At 37.0% G+C, this 13,782-nt stretch overlaps 1 protein-coding gene across 2 annotated transcripts; it reads right to left on the bottom strand.

The window, feature by feature from the left end:
- Positions 1-12,395: 12,395 nt before the first annotated feature.
- On the bottom strand, positions 12,396-13,580 carry LOC109575992 (embryonic polyadenylate-binding protein 2-like). 2 transcript variants are annotated; one of them, XM_019984261.2, is made up of 2 exons: positions 13,018-13,580; positions 12,396-12,944 (listed from the first exon to the last, which is right to left on the bottom strand). In XM_019984261.2, exons 1-2 carry the CDS (start codon positions 13,578-13,580, stop codon positions 12,743-12,745), a joined length of 765 nt encoding a protein of 254 aa, XP_019839820.1. In that variant the 3' UTR covers positions 12,396-12,742. The 2 variants fall into 2 exon arrangements, with proteins under 2 accessions (XP_019839820.1, XP_019839819.1); XM_019984260.2 differs by having other exon boundaries at positions 12,396-13,580.
- Positions 13,581-13,782: the final 202 nt, after the last annotated feature.

Genomic DNA, 13,782 nt, shown 5'->3' with positions numbered 1-13,782 from the left:
GAGACCACAAAATTCATGGCATTTATGGGAACAGAGGCAAAGAGGTGACTATCGTATTGATATTTTATCTTCCATTGTAGCTATACTAAAGCAATAACACAGTGAAAAATATATTTGATCAGTTGGTTTCCTTCTGTTTCTCCATTATGTCAATTTAGAGCATTATATAACTTTTCCATTTTCCTAGATTATGTGTAGAGGTCGACAATAATGTTTGTGAATTTAATTTCAGAATAATAAAAGAAGCTTTATGAAATATTTGTTCTCTAAAAGGCTGAAGGTCCTTTAGAATTGAGAACCACTATCCTACTGCTGCTGCTGCTGCTAAGTCACTTCAGTCGTGTCCGACTCTGTGTGACCCCATAGACGTCAGCCCACCAGGCTCTCCTGCCCCTGGGATTCTCCAGGCAAGAACACTGGAGCGGGTTACCATTTCCTTCTCCAATGCATGAAAGTGAAGTCACTCAGTCGTGTCCGACTCTTAGCAACCCCATGGACTGCAGCCTACCAGGCTCCTCCATCCATGGGATTTTCCAGGCAAGAGTACTGGAGTGGGGTGCCATTGCCTTCTCGACTATTCTACTACCAGATTATTATTTATGGATAATGATGCTGAAACTAATAGAAGTTGAGAAATTTGCCAAGTTATAGAGAATATTGATACAACTACACACATATGTACTCTCAAATTGTTATATTTGTTGGCATGACAGTCATAGGCTAGGAATAGAGATGCATAAATTGTCTCTATTTTGTCTAACAGGAGAAAAAAATGTTCACACATAAATGGTAAAGTGATTGGTTTAGCAAACAAATTTCTAGAAAATGTCATTTCTGATAAGCACACTAATTAAATTTTGCTTTGCTGGGAGATTCTCGCTGTATTTGAAACATGTGGGAAAGTAAAGAGAAATTCTGAGGATCTATTTCTTGATCAGGAAAATGGGAATAAAAGTATAATATGTACCTAATAGCATTGTGAGACTTTAACAAGCTTACTGGAATGATCCATCATTTCAAACAATAACATTCTTATCAATTACCTGATGATTTTATTAAAATGTTAACTCTTACTCATCAGATATCAATGTGACTTGAGATTCTGCATTTTCAACAAAATCTCTACTAATTGCTAATGGTACTGGCTGGAGACCACTTTAAGCAGTAACAAGGATATAATTCCCCTGGCTATCAAAAGGGGCCAGTTCTAGTTATACCTCTTTTACCTCTTCTCCCTCCCCCTTGTCTTCCCTCTTGTTCTCTTTTTGAAACTATAGAAGAATGGGCATTGTTTCCTTGGAGATGTCACTGACTTTGTAATTTTTAAATCACTGCCATTTCACTCATTCAGGAACTTTTGGAAGAAGGGAAATGATGAGATATAGATTGTTTGGGGCTAAGAGGAATTAAGACCCAACTGAAAGAAATTATTGAATGAGCTTTCTTCCTCCCACATGCCAAACTTAATATTCTTAATGTTTCTTTGCCCAAATTCAAAGCAGCCTCACCATATCAATATAGCTAGTAACAGAAAAGGACACGGGTATTATTAATTTGTTCTACAGCAGCATCTATATTTGCTATATACATATATATGATGTATATTATTTGCTATATATAAACAAATGTCCATTTATCTAAAACAGCCTCATATTTTTAAATTCATTTTGCAAAACATTTTGTCATTGCTCCACTATGATTTAAAAGAGCACTATTTTTTTGAGAATAGAAGAGAAAATGAGGCACAAAAGAGTTATTAGCTTCAAAACCCCACAGATGCTTCTTCAATGGGACTTACAAGAATGAGAAACATTTTTTTAAAGAAATACAGTTCTAAGATGTCTTGTAATTTTCAGTTTCACCAACAGATGACACTAGTCATTTCTATAGTCTTTTTTTTTTTTTTTTTTTTAATAGCACATCAAGGAAATTCAAGGCTGCAGTTTTGAGAATAAAAGCCCAAGCAAAAGAAACTATTAACTCTGAAATGTTAACATATTAAAATTACCATTTCATAGAGTTTTATTGTTGTTATTTTCATACAATTTGCAAAGCATAATCAGATTGTTCTTGTGGCAAATGACAACACTTCAATTCTGTTCACCAACCCATAGTTACAGCAATGATTCTGAATTGAAAGATGCCTAAAGTACTTTCATTGAAGGGATATATATATACATTTCATATGATAAAAATTGAATGTCTGTTCCTTCATCTATAAAATAAAATATTCTGAATGTATTCTCAGGCAACTTTCTGCTCCATATTAATGGAATGGAGTCACAAAAATAAACACAGAAAGACAAGACACTGTCTAAAGGAATGATCAAGTCACCTGATAAAATCAGTTATGTAATTACTGAGGTCAAAATGCCTCAGCAGTGACATAGGAGTTTCTGAGGGTTGTAATGCCTTCTAGATGTTGATAACCTATAAAACAATGTAAATGTGAATGGTTCTTCTCTTTGATCTCTCCCAGAGTCATTCACACTCTTGATACCATTCTGAAATTGGAGACACTTCCTTCTGGACACTTGAGACCTGTCCATGACTGGGCATATCTCACTGCTGCCTTTTTGGTTGTTCCTATAGTTACAGAGGGGCATCCCTGGTGGTTCAGGCGGTAAAAATCTGCCTGCAGTGTGGGAGACCAGGTTCGACCCCTGGGTAGGGAAGATCCTTTGGAGAAGGGAATGGCAACCCAGTCCAGTGTTCTTGCCTAGAGAACTCCATGGACAGAGGAACCTGGTGGGCTACAGTACATGGTGTCGCAAAGAGTCGGACATGACTGAGTGACCAATACACACACACACACACACACACACACACAGAGTCACAGAAACCAATGATTATTGTCATAATTGTAAATTGGCAGCAAGCAAGATGGTTCATGAAACTCTTCTCTCCTCCTGCCCCCAGTAACTCCATGTTGGACACAGACATAAATTGCCTTGTAGAACTAAATTTGCAAAATAAAGACACACACACACACACACACAAAAGCAGGTATGTGGTACTATTTACTGTGGTTCCAAAAGGAGTTGTGAGCACCATGCTTTCTGAAAGACAATTCAGAAAAAGCCCATATAAAGGTATCTGTCAAAGGAAAACATTCCATCTTAACTAGATATTGAAAAATTTCATAGAAACATGATTTTCTTCTGAATAGTGAAAAAACACAATGCCTGATTATCACTACTCAAGCATGAAGCAGAAATTATACAAACCATTATCATTCCTGATGAAACAAAAGAATATTGAGTAAAGCTAGTCACGTCTCATTCTTTCAAAAATGAGTAAAAGTGAGTGGCTAATAAAGTCTGTTTGCAATTTAAAAAAATTCCTTTTTATTGTTTTGTTTTAAAATAAAATCTTCATAGCTTTCTTTTCAGCAAAGTTAAACTCCTTGCTAATCCTTTAAAAATACTGTACAAAATAGTAATAATGAAAACAGAGCATATCTGCTTTTTCACCATCAATCGTTATCAGTTGCCACATGTACTAAATCCAGAGACAGGAAAAAAAAATAGATCTGAAAAAAAAAATATTTAAGTGTAGTGGCTGTTTTAAATGATTTAATGACTTGGGGCAGAATTACCTTCAATAATCAATTTGCATGAATAAATACAGGATAACATTTTTCTACACGTTTAAAATAAAATGTTGTTTCTTGAAATTGTAATGGGAAGGTACATATACATAATACGTGACTTAGAAGAACAACAGTGAAAGTTGCTAAATTATATTGTTGCAGGAAAAAAAAATGTTAATTGCCTAGATCTTGTTCTGCTTCTAATTTAAGAACTTGAATTGTTTCACTAAGAAATATTTGTTACATGGAAATAACATTTATATGCATTCATATATGCATTCACATATTAACAAATGTATATTAAATAACTGTATATTTTTTCTACCAAAATGTATACTGTTTCCTTCTTTTATTTAAGAACAGAGCTTCGCATCGCATACACAAACATGATTTATACATATGAAATACAAGAGAAAACATTTCTGTATGTTTGTAGCTTGACAGTCAGCATACAATTATTCTGAAATCTCAAAGTACGCCCAGTATTGAATATTGTTTTTAAATTGTCTTTTGAGCACTATAAATTCCCTGGATTTTATGTATTTTCCATTTTTTCTGTGTATATGATAGCCTAAAATTTTCCTAGGTATGGTTCTTGCCTTTAAAATAAGCACCAATTACACATATTATTCTTACCTTCACTAAAAAATTAATAAGGAATATTTATAAACTTCATCAACAAAAACATCTAGGTCTAGAATTTTCCTCACAAGAAATTTTCCTTTTTTAAAAGTTCTGAATTCAATTTCTTTAACAAATACATAGTTCTACATATTTTTTAATTTTTCATCAGTCAGTTTTGGTATATTGTTTTTTTTACTAATTGTTCCATTTCATTTAGCTTTTCAATTTCTCTGCATAAATTTCTTTACATTTCCCTTAAGTTTTTATCAGTATTTTTAGATTCTGTACAGCTATAACCATTTTCATTTCTGATATTGGCAATTTGTCTTTCCTCTCCTTTCTTTATTATTCCTGATAGGGCTTATAATCAATCAGTATTACTGATCTTCTCAAAGAACCATTGCTTGACTATTTAATTTTCTTTACAGTTTGTTTTTTATTTCAGTGATATTTTTTCCTTTGTTATTCTTATTTTTATTTCCTCTTGTTTAATTTTGGCAATTTGGTAATTTCCAGCATATGTGGGGAAAATTTCAGATCATTAATTTTAAAAATCTTTTTTTATCTCATATTAGCATTTAAAGTTCTAAATTTAATTCTTACCATCTTTAGTTGTAAATTTTCACTAAGTATTATAAGCAGTATTTTTGATATTTTGATATTTGTGTGTTTTGATTTTTATTTCCCTTGTAATCTCTTTATTAAGCTATGGATTATTTGGAAATGTACAATTTAATCTCCAAATATATAAGAGATTTTCTCATTGTTATTATTTGATTTGAAATTTAATTGTTTTGTTTCAGATCATGTACTCTGTGAGACTGCAAAATTCTGACGTTTATTGAGACATATTATGGCCCAGTATATGATCTGTCTTGATGAGTGTTTCCTATTTACTTAAAAATGGGTCATATTCTAGAGTTAAATGCTGTATGTCACAGTCAATTAAGTTAAGTCAGTTGCTTCTGTTGAGTTCTATATACATAGTTGTCTAGTTGTCCAGTCAATTACTGAGAAAGAGATGTTAACATCTAAGTATAATTGTGTTTTTGTCTATTTTTTCTGATAACTTTTCAGTCATTCATATTAATTCATTAGTAAGAAATTTTTTCCATGTGAGGATATACCACAAAAAGTAACATGATTTACGAATAGGCATGTCCTTGTAACTTGTTTTTAAAAGCTGTATGTAATTGAAGTTGAGTTTAAATCATTGTCTCTTGAATTAGACAACACTGAATTTGAATCACACCGATGCCTCATGTGAGTTGCATGAAAATTGGTCTCTTTAAATATCAGTCTATATAATTGAGAAAATAAAAATTATACATATTTTATGTATACATACAAAACTCTCTGTGTTCAATGTCGAATGAGGTCTTTTGCTCAAGTGAAAGACTGAATATACTAAGAACTCAGTAAATGTAAGTTACCATCATTAGTATCAGCAACAGCATTACCACTATTACTACCTTATCATTCACACATTTTTCAGTTCAGTTCAGTTAAGTCGCTCAGTTGTGTCTGACTCTTTGCGATCCCATGGACTGCAGCACACCAGGCTTTCCTGTCCATCACCAACTCCCAGAGCTTGCTCAAACTCATGTCCATTGTGTCAGTGATACCATCCAACCGTCTCATCCTCTGTCATCCCCTTCTCCTCCCACTGTCAATCTTTCCCAGCATCAGGGTCTTTCCCAATGAGTCAATTCTTCACATCTGGTGGCCAAAGTATTGGCGTTTCAGCTTCGGCATCAGTCTTTCCAATGAATATTCAGGGCTGATTTCCTTTAGGATTGACTGGTTGGATCTCCTTGCAGTCCAAGGGACTCTCAAGAGTCTTCTCCAACACCACAGTTCAAAAGCATCAATTCTTTGATGCTCAGCTTGCTTTATAGTCCAACTCTCATATCCATACATAACTACTGGAAAAACTATAGCTTTGACTAGATGGACCTTTATTATGATTAGATAGTTAGAAATTTACAAATATATTTTTATAAGTTTTGAAGTAAATCCATGTAGAAGAGCTAGGTTATATAGAACATTGAGTCAATATACATGCTACATACAGCATAAAACAATTCATATGCCCTGAAATCTAGCTCTATTTTTCCATAACTGGAATTTATATTCTCATGATAGCTTTCATCTATATATAAACATTACTCAGATGTATTTTAAAATAATAATGTAAATGTGAATTATTATTTGATTATGACTTTTTTAGCTAATTCTTAAGGTTCTTTGAGAAACACGTTGAAGTCTGACTGTCCTACAGATCAGTTAAATGAAGATTGGGTTATTGAAAGACTTTTCTTTTTTCCCTCATTGATCTGTCTTTGAAATTGTTCTCTCTGAAGTGTAAAAGAATTCTTAGCTGAACTTGCCCATTAATATATATATACACACACACACACATATACACCTTATCAGCAGATAATGAAACTCTATTTTCAGATTCCTAGGTGGATAGTTCATCATTGTACTTAGCAACACAAATAGTGATAAGTTAAAACTTCACTCAAAAAGGACAACAAAGGAGACAGTACACATTCTTATCCATCACATTGGTCTAGTGGGAAATGGGAAGAGCTGACATCAGAGGTCTTTATGGCCCCAGATAGGTATTATACAGAACTCTCACCGCTTATGTGAAAGATTGAAATGGAAATAGTTGGGAAACAGCAGTTTTATCTTGTCAGATCCTTTCAGAGGACTTATGGTTCATACCAGCATAACCTGAGCGTTATTTGCAAGGAATAGCTAAGTAATGAAAACTCACCCTATAGTGCCAACCAGAAATGAAAGTATCATGTCAGCACAATTCCTGTCAGATGGTCTTTAGATAAAGATTCCGGGCTTTTAACTTCATCAAATGAAACAAATCTGGGTAATCAGTCTTGGCATGTAATGGAACCTTTATCTCACTGTGCAAGTAAATTATGGATAGAGTTATACACTCAGGAGGTGACCTATATAGCATATCCAAAAGGCAAAATTAAGAATAGTATTCAACCTTGACCCACTTTTTTCACCTTCTCCAAAAAGTTAGAAGGATGGTTTTGGTGAAGTACTGAATGCAAAATACATCAAAAGTAATCATATTTTATTCCCAAGATACTCCTTTAGGGTTCTTATCTTTTTTTAGAGAGTAAGTGTGAAACTTCTTTAAATATCTCAATCTACACCTCTGAATGAGACCCTGACCTCTGGTGTCAGCAAGACACTGGTTCAAATATTAGCAAAGATGTTTACTTTCTTTGTAGCTTGGGTAATTTGCCTAACTTTTTTGAACCTCAATTATCTCGTATATAAAATATGACTAGGGCTTGCCTGGCAGAGTTCATCTGATGAACTACTAAAATAATTAAAAAGAAATAATATCCCTATACTTAATCTATTTGAATACTCAAAAGTAATCAGTATTGGTGATGATTATATTTGTTCTAGATGTGTGGACTTATGCAAATTACTAAACCTCTGTGTGGTTCATGTTTTGCAGGCTTTAAAGGGAAAATATATAAGTTTGTATTATACTACAACTCTATATAATGCTGTTGGTAGAATTAAACCAATTAATTCATGCAAAATGAGGGAAACACTGCTTTTCACATTTTAAAAGTTTCATTAAGTGTTATATTTTGTTATTTGAAATGAGAGTAGCAGATAGCTTTAAGAAAAACACATGATCTGGAACCTTCCTACCAAGATCTGAATATCAGCTCTATCATTTATTCAGTCACATTGTATTACCCTTTCCTCATCTCTAACATTTGTGGTTTAGTAATAGTATCAGTCACACAACATACTTGTGCAGATTAAAAGAGTAAAACATATATTAAGAGCTTAGAACAGTGTCTGGCACATAGTAAATGCATAATAAATGATTTGACCCTCTGTGTGTGCCTTTCAAAAAAATAGATAAAATTATAAAGATTCATATAGCAAGCATCCACATGCTCAGTACTGATAGCTTATGGTGAACTATGTTGGATTCGTGATCTCTGAAGATTTAGCTTTGGGACCAGGGACCAGGCTTGATCACTCAAGAGCTTTTGTGCAGCAGAGTTTTATTAAAGTGAAAAAGGGCAGAGAAAGCTTCTGACATAGACATCAGAAGGGAGATGGAGAGTGCCCCCCTTGCTAGCATTAGCAAAGAAGTTACATACTTTTTAAATTAGTTATTACAATAAATCAAAAGAATGTCTCAAGTTTCTAAAGATCTTACTAGACCCACTCCCACAATTTACATTTGAGGATAACAGGATTAGAACTTAACAATAGAAAGATCCAACCAGACCCACTCCCATAATATACATTCTAAGATATCAGGATTAATCAGAAGGTTTTCAGGAAGGAAAAACTGTCCTCAAGCAGGATACATTATTGTTACATAATCCCTAGTACAAAGTTTAAACTGAGTTGTTTATTGTGTAATCATCAGTTCCAGGCTTAAAGAAAAATAACTATTTTACATGACTAAGAAATGTAGAGAGAAAAAAAAAATGTTTGTCCTTTCCTCCTCAAGAATTCCAGACCTCTATCACCTCCTTGAGAGCCCCAGACTGCTTTCTCCTCCTTTGGGACCCTGGACTTATGAACCGCCCTAGGAATTGACTCTCTCAATACCAAGAAGTAACAAATGCTAACAAGTTTTATCCAACAAAATTAAATATCTCAATACCTTTTTATACTAAGTGAAATACTGAAAGTTGTTTTTTCTTTCTTTCTTTCTTTTTTTTCTGTTATCCTACCACACCAAATATTAAAATGATTAGTTACTGGTAAAGAACATGTGCCCTTGGAATCAGATCTCCTAAGTTTGTATTTTAGTTTTACTACTGAGTACTGTTCCATCGTGGCTAAGTTTCTTTACTTTCCCCTATCATGGTCTTCTTATTGGCAAAATGTTGATAACAATACATTCCTTACAGATCCTTCATACACACACACACACAAACAAAAACATGTAGGAAAAGTTCTGCGTACAAAGCATATCTGTGTGTCTGTTACTTAGTCATATTTGACTCTTTGCAACCTAACGGACTGCAGCCCACCAGGCTCTTCTGTCCATGGGATTCTCCAGGCAAGATTACTGGAGTGGGTTGCCATTTCCTTCTCCAGGGGATCTCCATGACCCAGGGAGTGTACCTTGGGCTTCCCTGGTGGCTCAGCTGGTAAAGAATCTGCCTGCAATGCAGGAGACCTGGGTTCGATCCCTGGGTTGGGAAGATCCCCTGGAGAAGAAAATGGCTACCCACTCCAGCATTCTGGTCTGGAGAATTCCACGGACAGTATAGTTCATGGGGTTGCAAAGAACTAGACATGACTGAGTGACTTTCACTTTCACTCCTACATTGCAGACAAGATTCTTCACCATCTGAGCCACCAGGGAAGCCCTCATTTCACTGAAAAACAAATTCCTGAAACTTAGGAATTAATGTTATGGCTTAGGATGGGATTTGAAGAGATCATTTAATCTAATCTATTTATGCAACTTCAGTGTCTTGAATTTAAGTTCTAGGAGAGCAAGATTTTTGCTCATTGTTAAAATATGTATATATTTGAATATTTTCAGTGCCAATAATAAAGAACTCAATAAATATTTGTTGAATATTTATTGAATGTTACATGAATAGAAAAAACGACTTTGGTCAAATACATGGCTATTTTTTAGCCAAATAGATTTTAGTTATTTCATTTTTTTTGTCTAATAATCCTTATGATATCAACCCCACCCACACTGATTTATGTGTATGAATTATAATCGCTAGTATTTATGTTGCATTTCAGTTCAGTTCAGTTCAGTTGCTGAGTCATATCCACTCTTTACAACACCATGAACTGGAGCACACCAGGCCTCCCTGTCCATCACCAACTCCCAGAGTTCACCCAGAATCATGTGCATCAAGTCGGTGATGCCTTCCACCCATCTCATCCTCTGTTGTCCCCTTCTCTTCCTGCCCCTAATCCCTCCCAGCATCAGAGTCTTTTCCAATGAGTCAACTCTTCGCATGAGGTGGCCAAAGTATTGGAGTTTCAGCTTCAGCATCAGTCCTTCCAATGAACACTCAGGACAGATCTCCTTTAGGATGGATTGGTTGGATCTCCTTGCAGTCCAAGGGACTTGCAAGAGTCTTCTCCAACACCACAGTTCAAAAGCATCAATTCTTCAGCGCTCAGCCTTCTTCACAGTCCAACTCTCACATCCATACATGACCACAGGAAAAACCATAGCCTTGACTAGATGGACCTTTGTTGGCAAAGTAATATCTCTGCTTTTTAATATGCTGTCTAGGTTGGTCATACTTTCCTTCCAAGGAGTAAGCATCTTAGTATGTGCTAAATTCTTTTCTAAGCACATTGCCTGCATTAGCTCATTTACTCCTCATCCTAATCCAATAAGGAGATGTTACTAGAACATTTTAAAGATGTAAACTGAGGCATTAAGTACTAAGTCATTCTCCTTGTATCATATAATCAATAAATATCACAGGCAATTCTCAAATTTAATCTCAAACCCTAGCTCTAAAACATTTGACTAGATTCCTTGTTGGCCTCCATTTGTTTTTATTTTACAGACACACACACACACACAAAGATATTTTAACAACTGATCATCCTTGTGAGGAAAAAAAGAAACAAAACTGGATGGCAGAGTCTTTTCTCCTGAAATCTGACCACATGACAAAATCCTGAAGACCTTGAGAAGAGAAAAGAGATGTACTCTTCCCTTATACAATGTAAAGAACAGCAGAATCACTTGAAAATAGTCTTATTTATTTGGAACACAATGTTTGAAAAAGCACTGTGTGTGATGCAGTGTGATCTCTACTGTTGGATCTCAGTGCCACTGGAAAGCCAGAAAAAAAACAGACTAACTGGGGCTTGATTTGTTTCCCTTAAAACTCTACTTCAGTATAAAACTGTCCTTGTATCCTGCATCATCTTAATACCCTGAGCCAGAGTATTTATCACCTTATTTGGGGTTATCGTCTACACACATTTATTAATGTTCTCGTTACTATATAGATACATGTCTGGCTCCTGCATGTCTCAAAACATTCTCAGGAGTGAATTCTTGTCAAATCACTTTTTAATCTTAGTACTTAGAATAGCCCAGCACTTCACGGGACATTCAATAAACATTTGTTTAACCAGTGAATGAACAATGAAAATGGTTTTAAGCAACAGATACTCTACAATTTAACCAGGCACATTGTACTTACCACTCCACACTTACTGAAGTGGGCTGACAATCAGAGAAAATCGTGTTCCTTTTTACCATGGATTTAAGCTGTTAAACGAATAACGAATGAAGACCTCTACCCATATTAAAGGAGTCCCTTTCATTATTATTATTAAGATGCATTAGCACACTGTAGCACTTGATTGAAGTATTCTTTGCTTCGATGGCCACTGAAGGCTTTAAGCTTGAGAACTGCTAAACTGTGAAGGGAAACACAAAAGATAAAGGTTTGCATTTTCTTTGATCTGCTCAGGGTGTCTGATTGAGTTTTCACTTTCTTTAAAATTTGTATCAGATTGAAACTTAGAAAAGAGCAATAGGAGAGACTAGAGTTTTAGAGAGTTTCATACTATTTTTACAGAAATGAGGTGAGGATAGGGCCACTGGTACTAAATGCATTCAATTTTGAATTTAAGTTACTTGGAGATACTAATCTCTCTTCAATAAAGTACTCTCTGCCCTGCCCCCTCTCCAGAAGACACACATTCTCTCTCTCCTTCTCCCTCCCACATCACCATTTTATGCCCCTTTTAGTGGGGCATAAATGCTGTACTTACATTTTAAAAATATGTTGTTGTTGCTTTACCATACTGTAAAAGTGCCATAATCAAGGAGTAAAGTCTTCCAAGGGTAAGGCTTATTTTTCTTATACATCTATCTATATATATCTATCCTCAGTGCTTTCATTTACTTGGATTTTCTGACATAAACATTTCTGTACATAAAGCATGTGAAGCTCAGCCAAATTAACTGAATTATACCCAAAATACCCAGATCAGAATGTGGGTTTCATTGCTGGGTACCATACTATGGACTGTTAAATTGTTTTCTATCTGAGTAAAATGGGAATAGATCACTTTAAACCTGGTGACAAGCATAAAGTCAGGCTGTGTTTAACTTTATACCTATCAAACCCATTCCAATATGGGTTTCTTTTTTTTTTTTTTTTTGCTTTTAAAAAATATTCAAGTTTAATAATTTATGCTTTACCAATAAGATACATATTTCTACTTTTCTATAAAAGGCGTTAGTGGAACATCCCTGATTAAGTCAAGCCAGCGCTGACCCCGTGGTGCCCGGACCTCACCTGCCCACAGCTTCGTCCCATGCCCTCCAGAGCCCCGACTGGCATCCGCGCCAGGCCCACCCTGTGCCCCGCTCCGTGCACGGTGGCCTCGGTGGGGTCCGGCAGTCCTCCAGAGGAATGAAGGGGGCGGGGAAGTTATTCTTAGGAGCACCGCTGTTGATTCCTGACCCAGCGGCAAACCCCACTCTCAGAATCCGGTCCTCACTTCAATATGGAGAAAACCACGGTGAGAATCTTCCGCGTCCCCGGCTCCGCCCTCGTGGCCTGAAACGGGCCCCGCCTTGAAGGCCGCCGTAGGGGAAGGATCCCACTCTGGCGCCTGGGTGTCCCCGAAGGCCCCCGCGGTCCGTGGAACTGATCCCTGGTAAATTGGTCCTTTTGGGCAGCACCTTGATGACCCGGCCTCGAAAGATGCTCTTGTCCAGCTCCACGGCGGCCTGGGCCGAGCTCTCCGTGGCAAACTCTATGTAGGCATAGCCCTTGGGGTGTCCAGAGAACTTGTCACACAGGATGGTGACCTGGTGGATCTCCCCACAGTGGTTGAAATAGGCCTCCAGCTCCTGGGCCGTGCCCCCATAGTCCACATTGCCCACGTAGATGGATCTGTGGTCAGCCTCTGCTTTCTCCAGGGGGCTGTCTGTCTCGGGACTCAGTAGCTGCCTGGCCAGCAGGGCCCCGGTGGCTTCCTCTCCTTCATCCAGGTTCTGCACCCTGGGCGGCTCCGGCCCCTGGGCCTGCTCCATGGCCCACAGCTTCAGTTTGATGGCCTCCAGCTCCTGGTCAGGCACTGGGCACTCAGCCAGGCCCTCCCTCTCCAAGAGAGACAGCAGGAAGCCGGCATCTTCCTCATTGTCTTCCTCAGCTTCCCCCGTCTCCTCCTCCTCCCCGCCAGCCCCCGGGTCCAGATGGGTCTTCTCGGCTGGGCTCCAGGCCCCCCAGCCCTGGGCCTCAGGGTCTGAGGAAGACCTCTGGAGCCAGGCCTCAGTAGGGGGAGGGAAGAGGGTGCGGCTGAGGAAGGGCCACATGGCAGCAGGGGCAGGCCAGGCTTCCGGGCTCACTCCACGCCCTATGGGTTTCAATTAACTTGATAAATCTATACGGCAATGAAATCAAAAGAAGGTGTAGTGTCTTGCAGTAGAATAAATTTTCCCTGTTTATATAGAAAAGACCTTGTAATTAAAAGTTGTCATTATTATTTTTATTGCTTTATGCATCTACAAACTATAA

The sequence above is a fragment of the Bos indicus genome, chromosome 22, assembly GCF_029378745.1.
Source record: "Bos indicus isolate NIAB-ARS_2022 breed Sahiwal x Tharparkar chromosome 22, NIAB-ARS_B.indTharparkar_mat_pri_1.0, whole genome shotgun sequence".
Lineage (NCBI taxonomy): Eukaryota > Metazoa > Chordata > Mammalia > Artiodactyla > Bovidae > Bos > Bos indicus.
The sequence above is the reverse complement of the archived record's forward strand: the minus strand, read 5'-3'. Positions and strand labels throughout refer to the sequence as shown.

Coding starts and splice junctions, on each gene's coding strand:
- LOC109575992 (XM_019984260.2), bottom strand. CDS start 13,580: ATGTGGCCCTTCCTCAGCCGCACCCTCTTCCCTCCCCCTACTGAGGCC.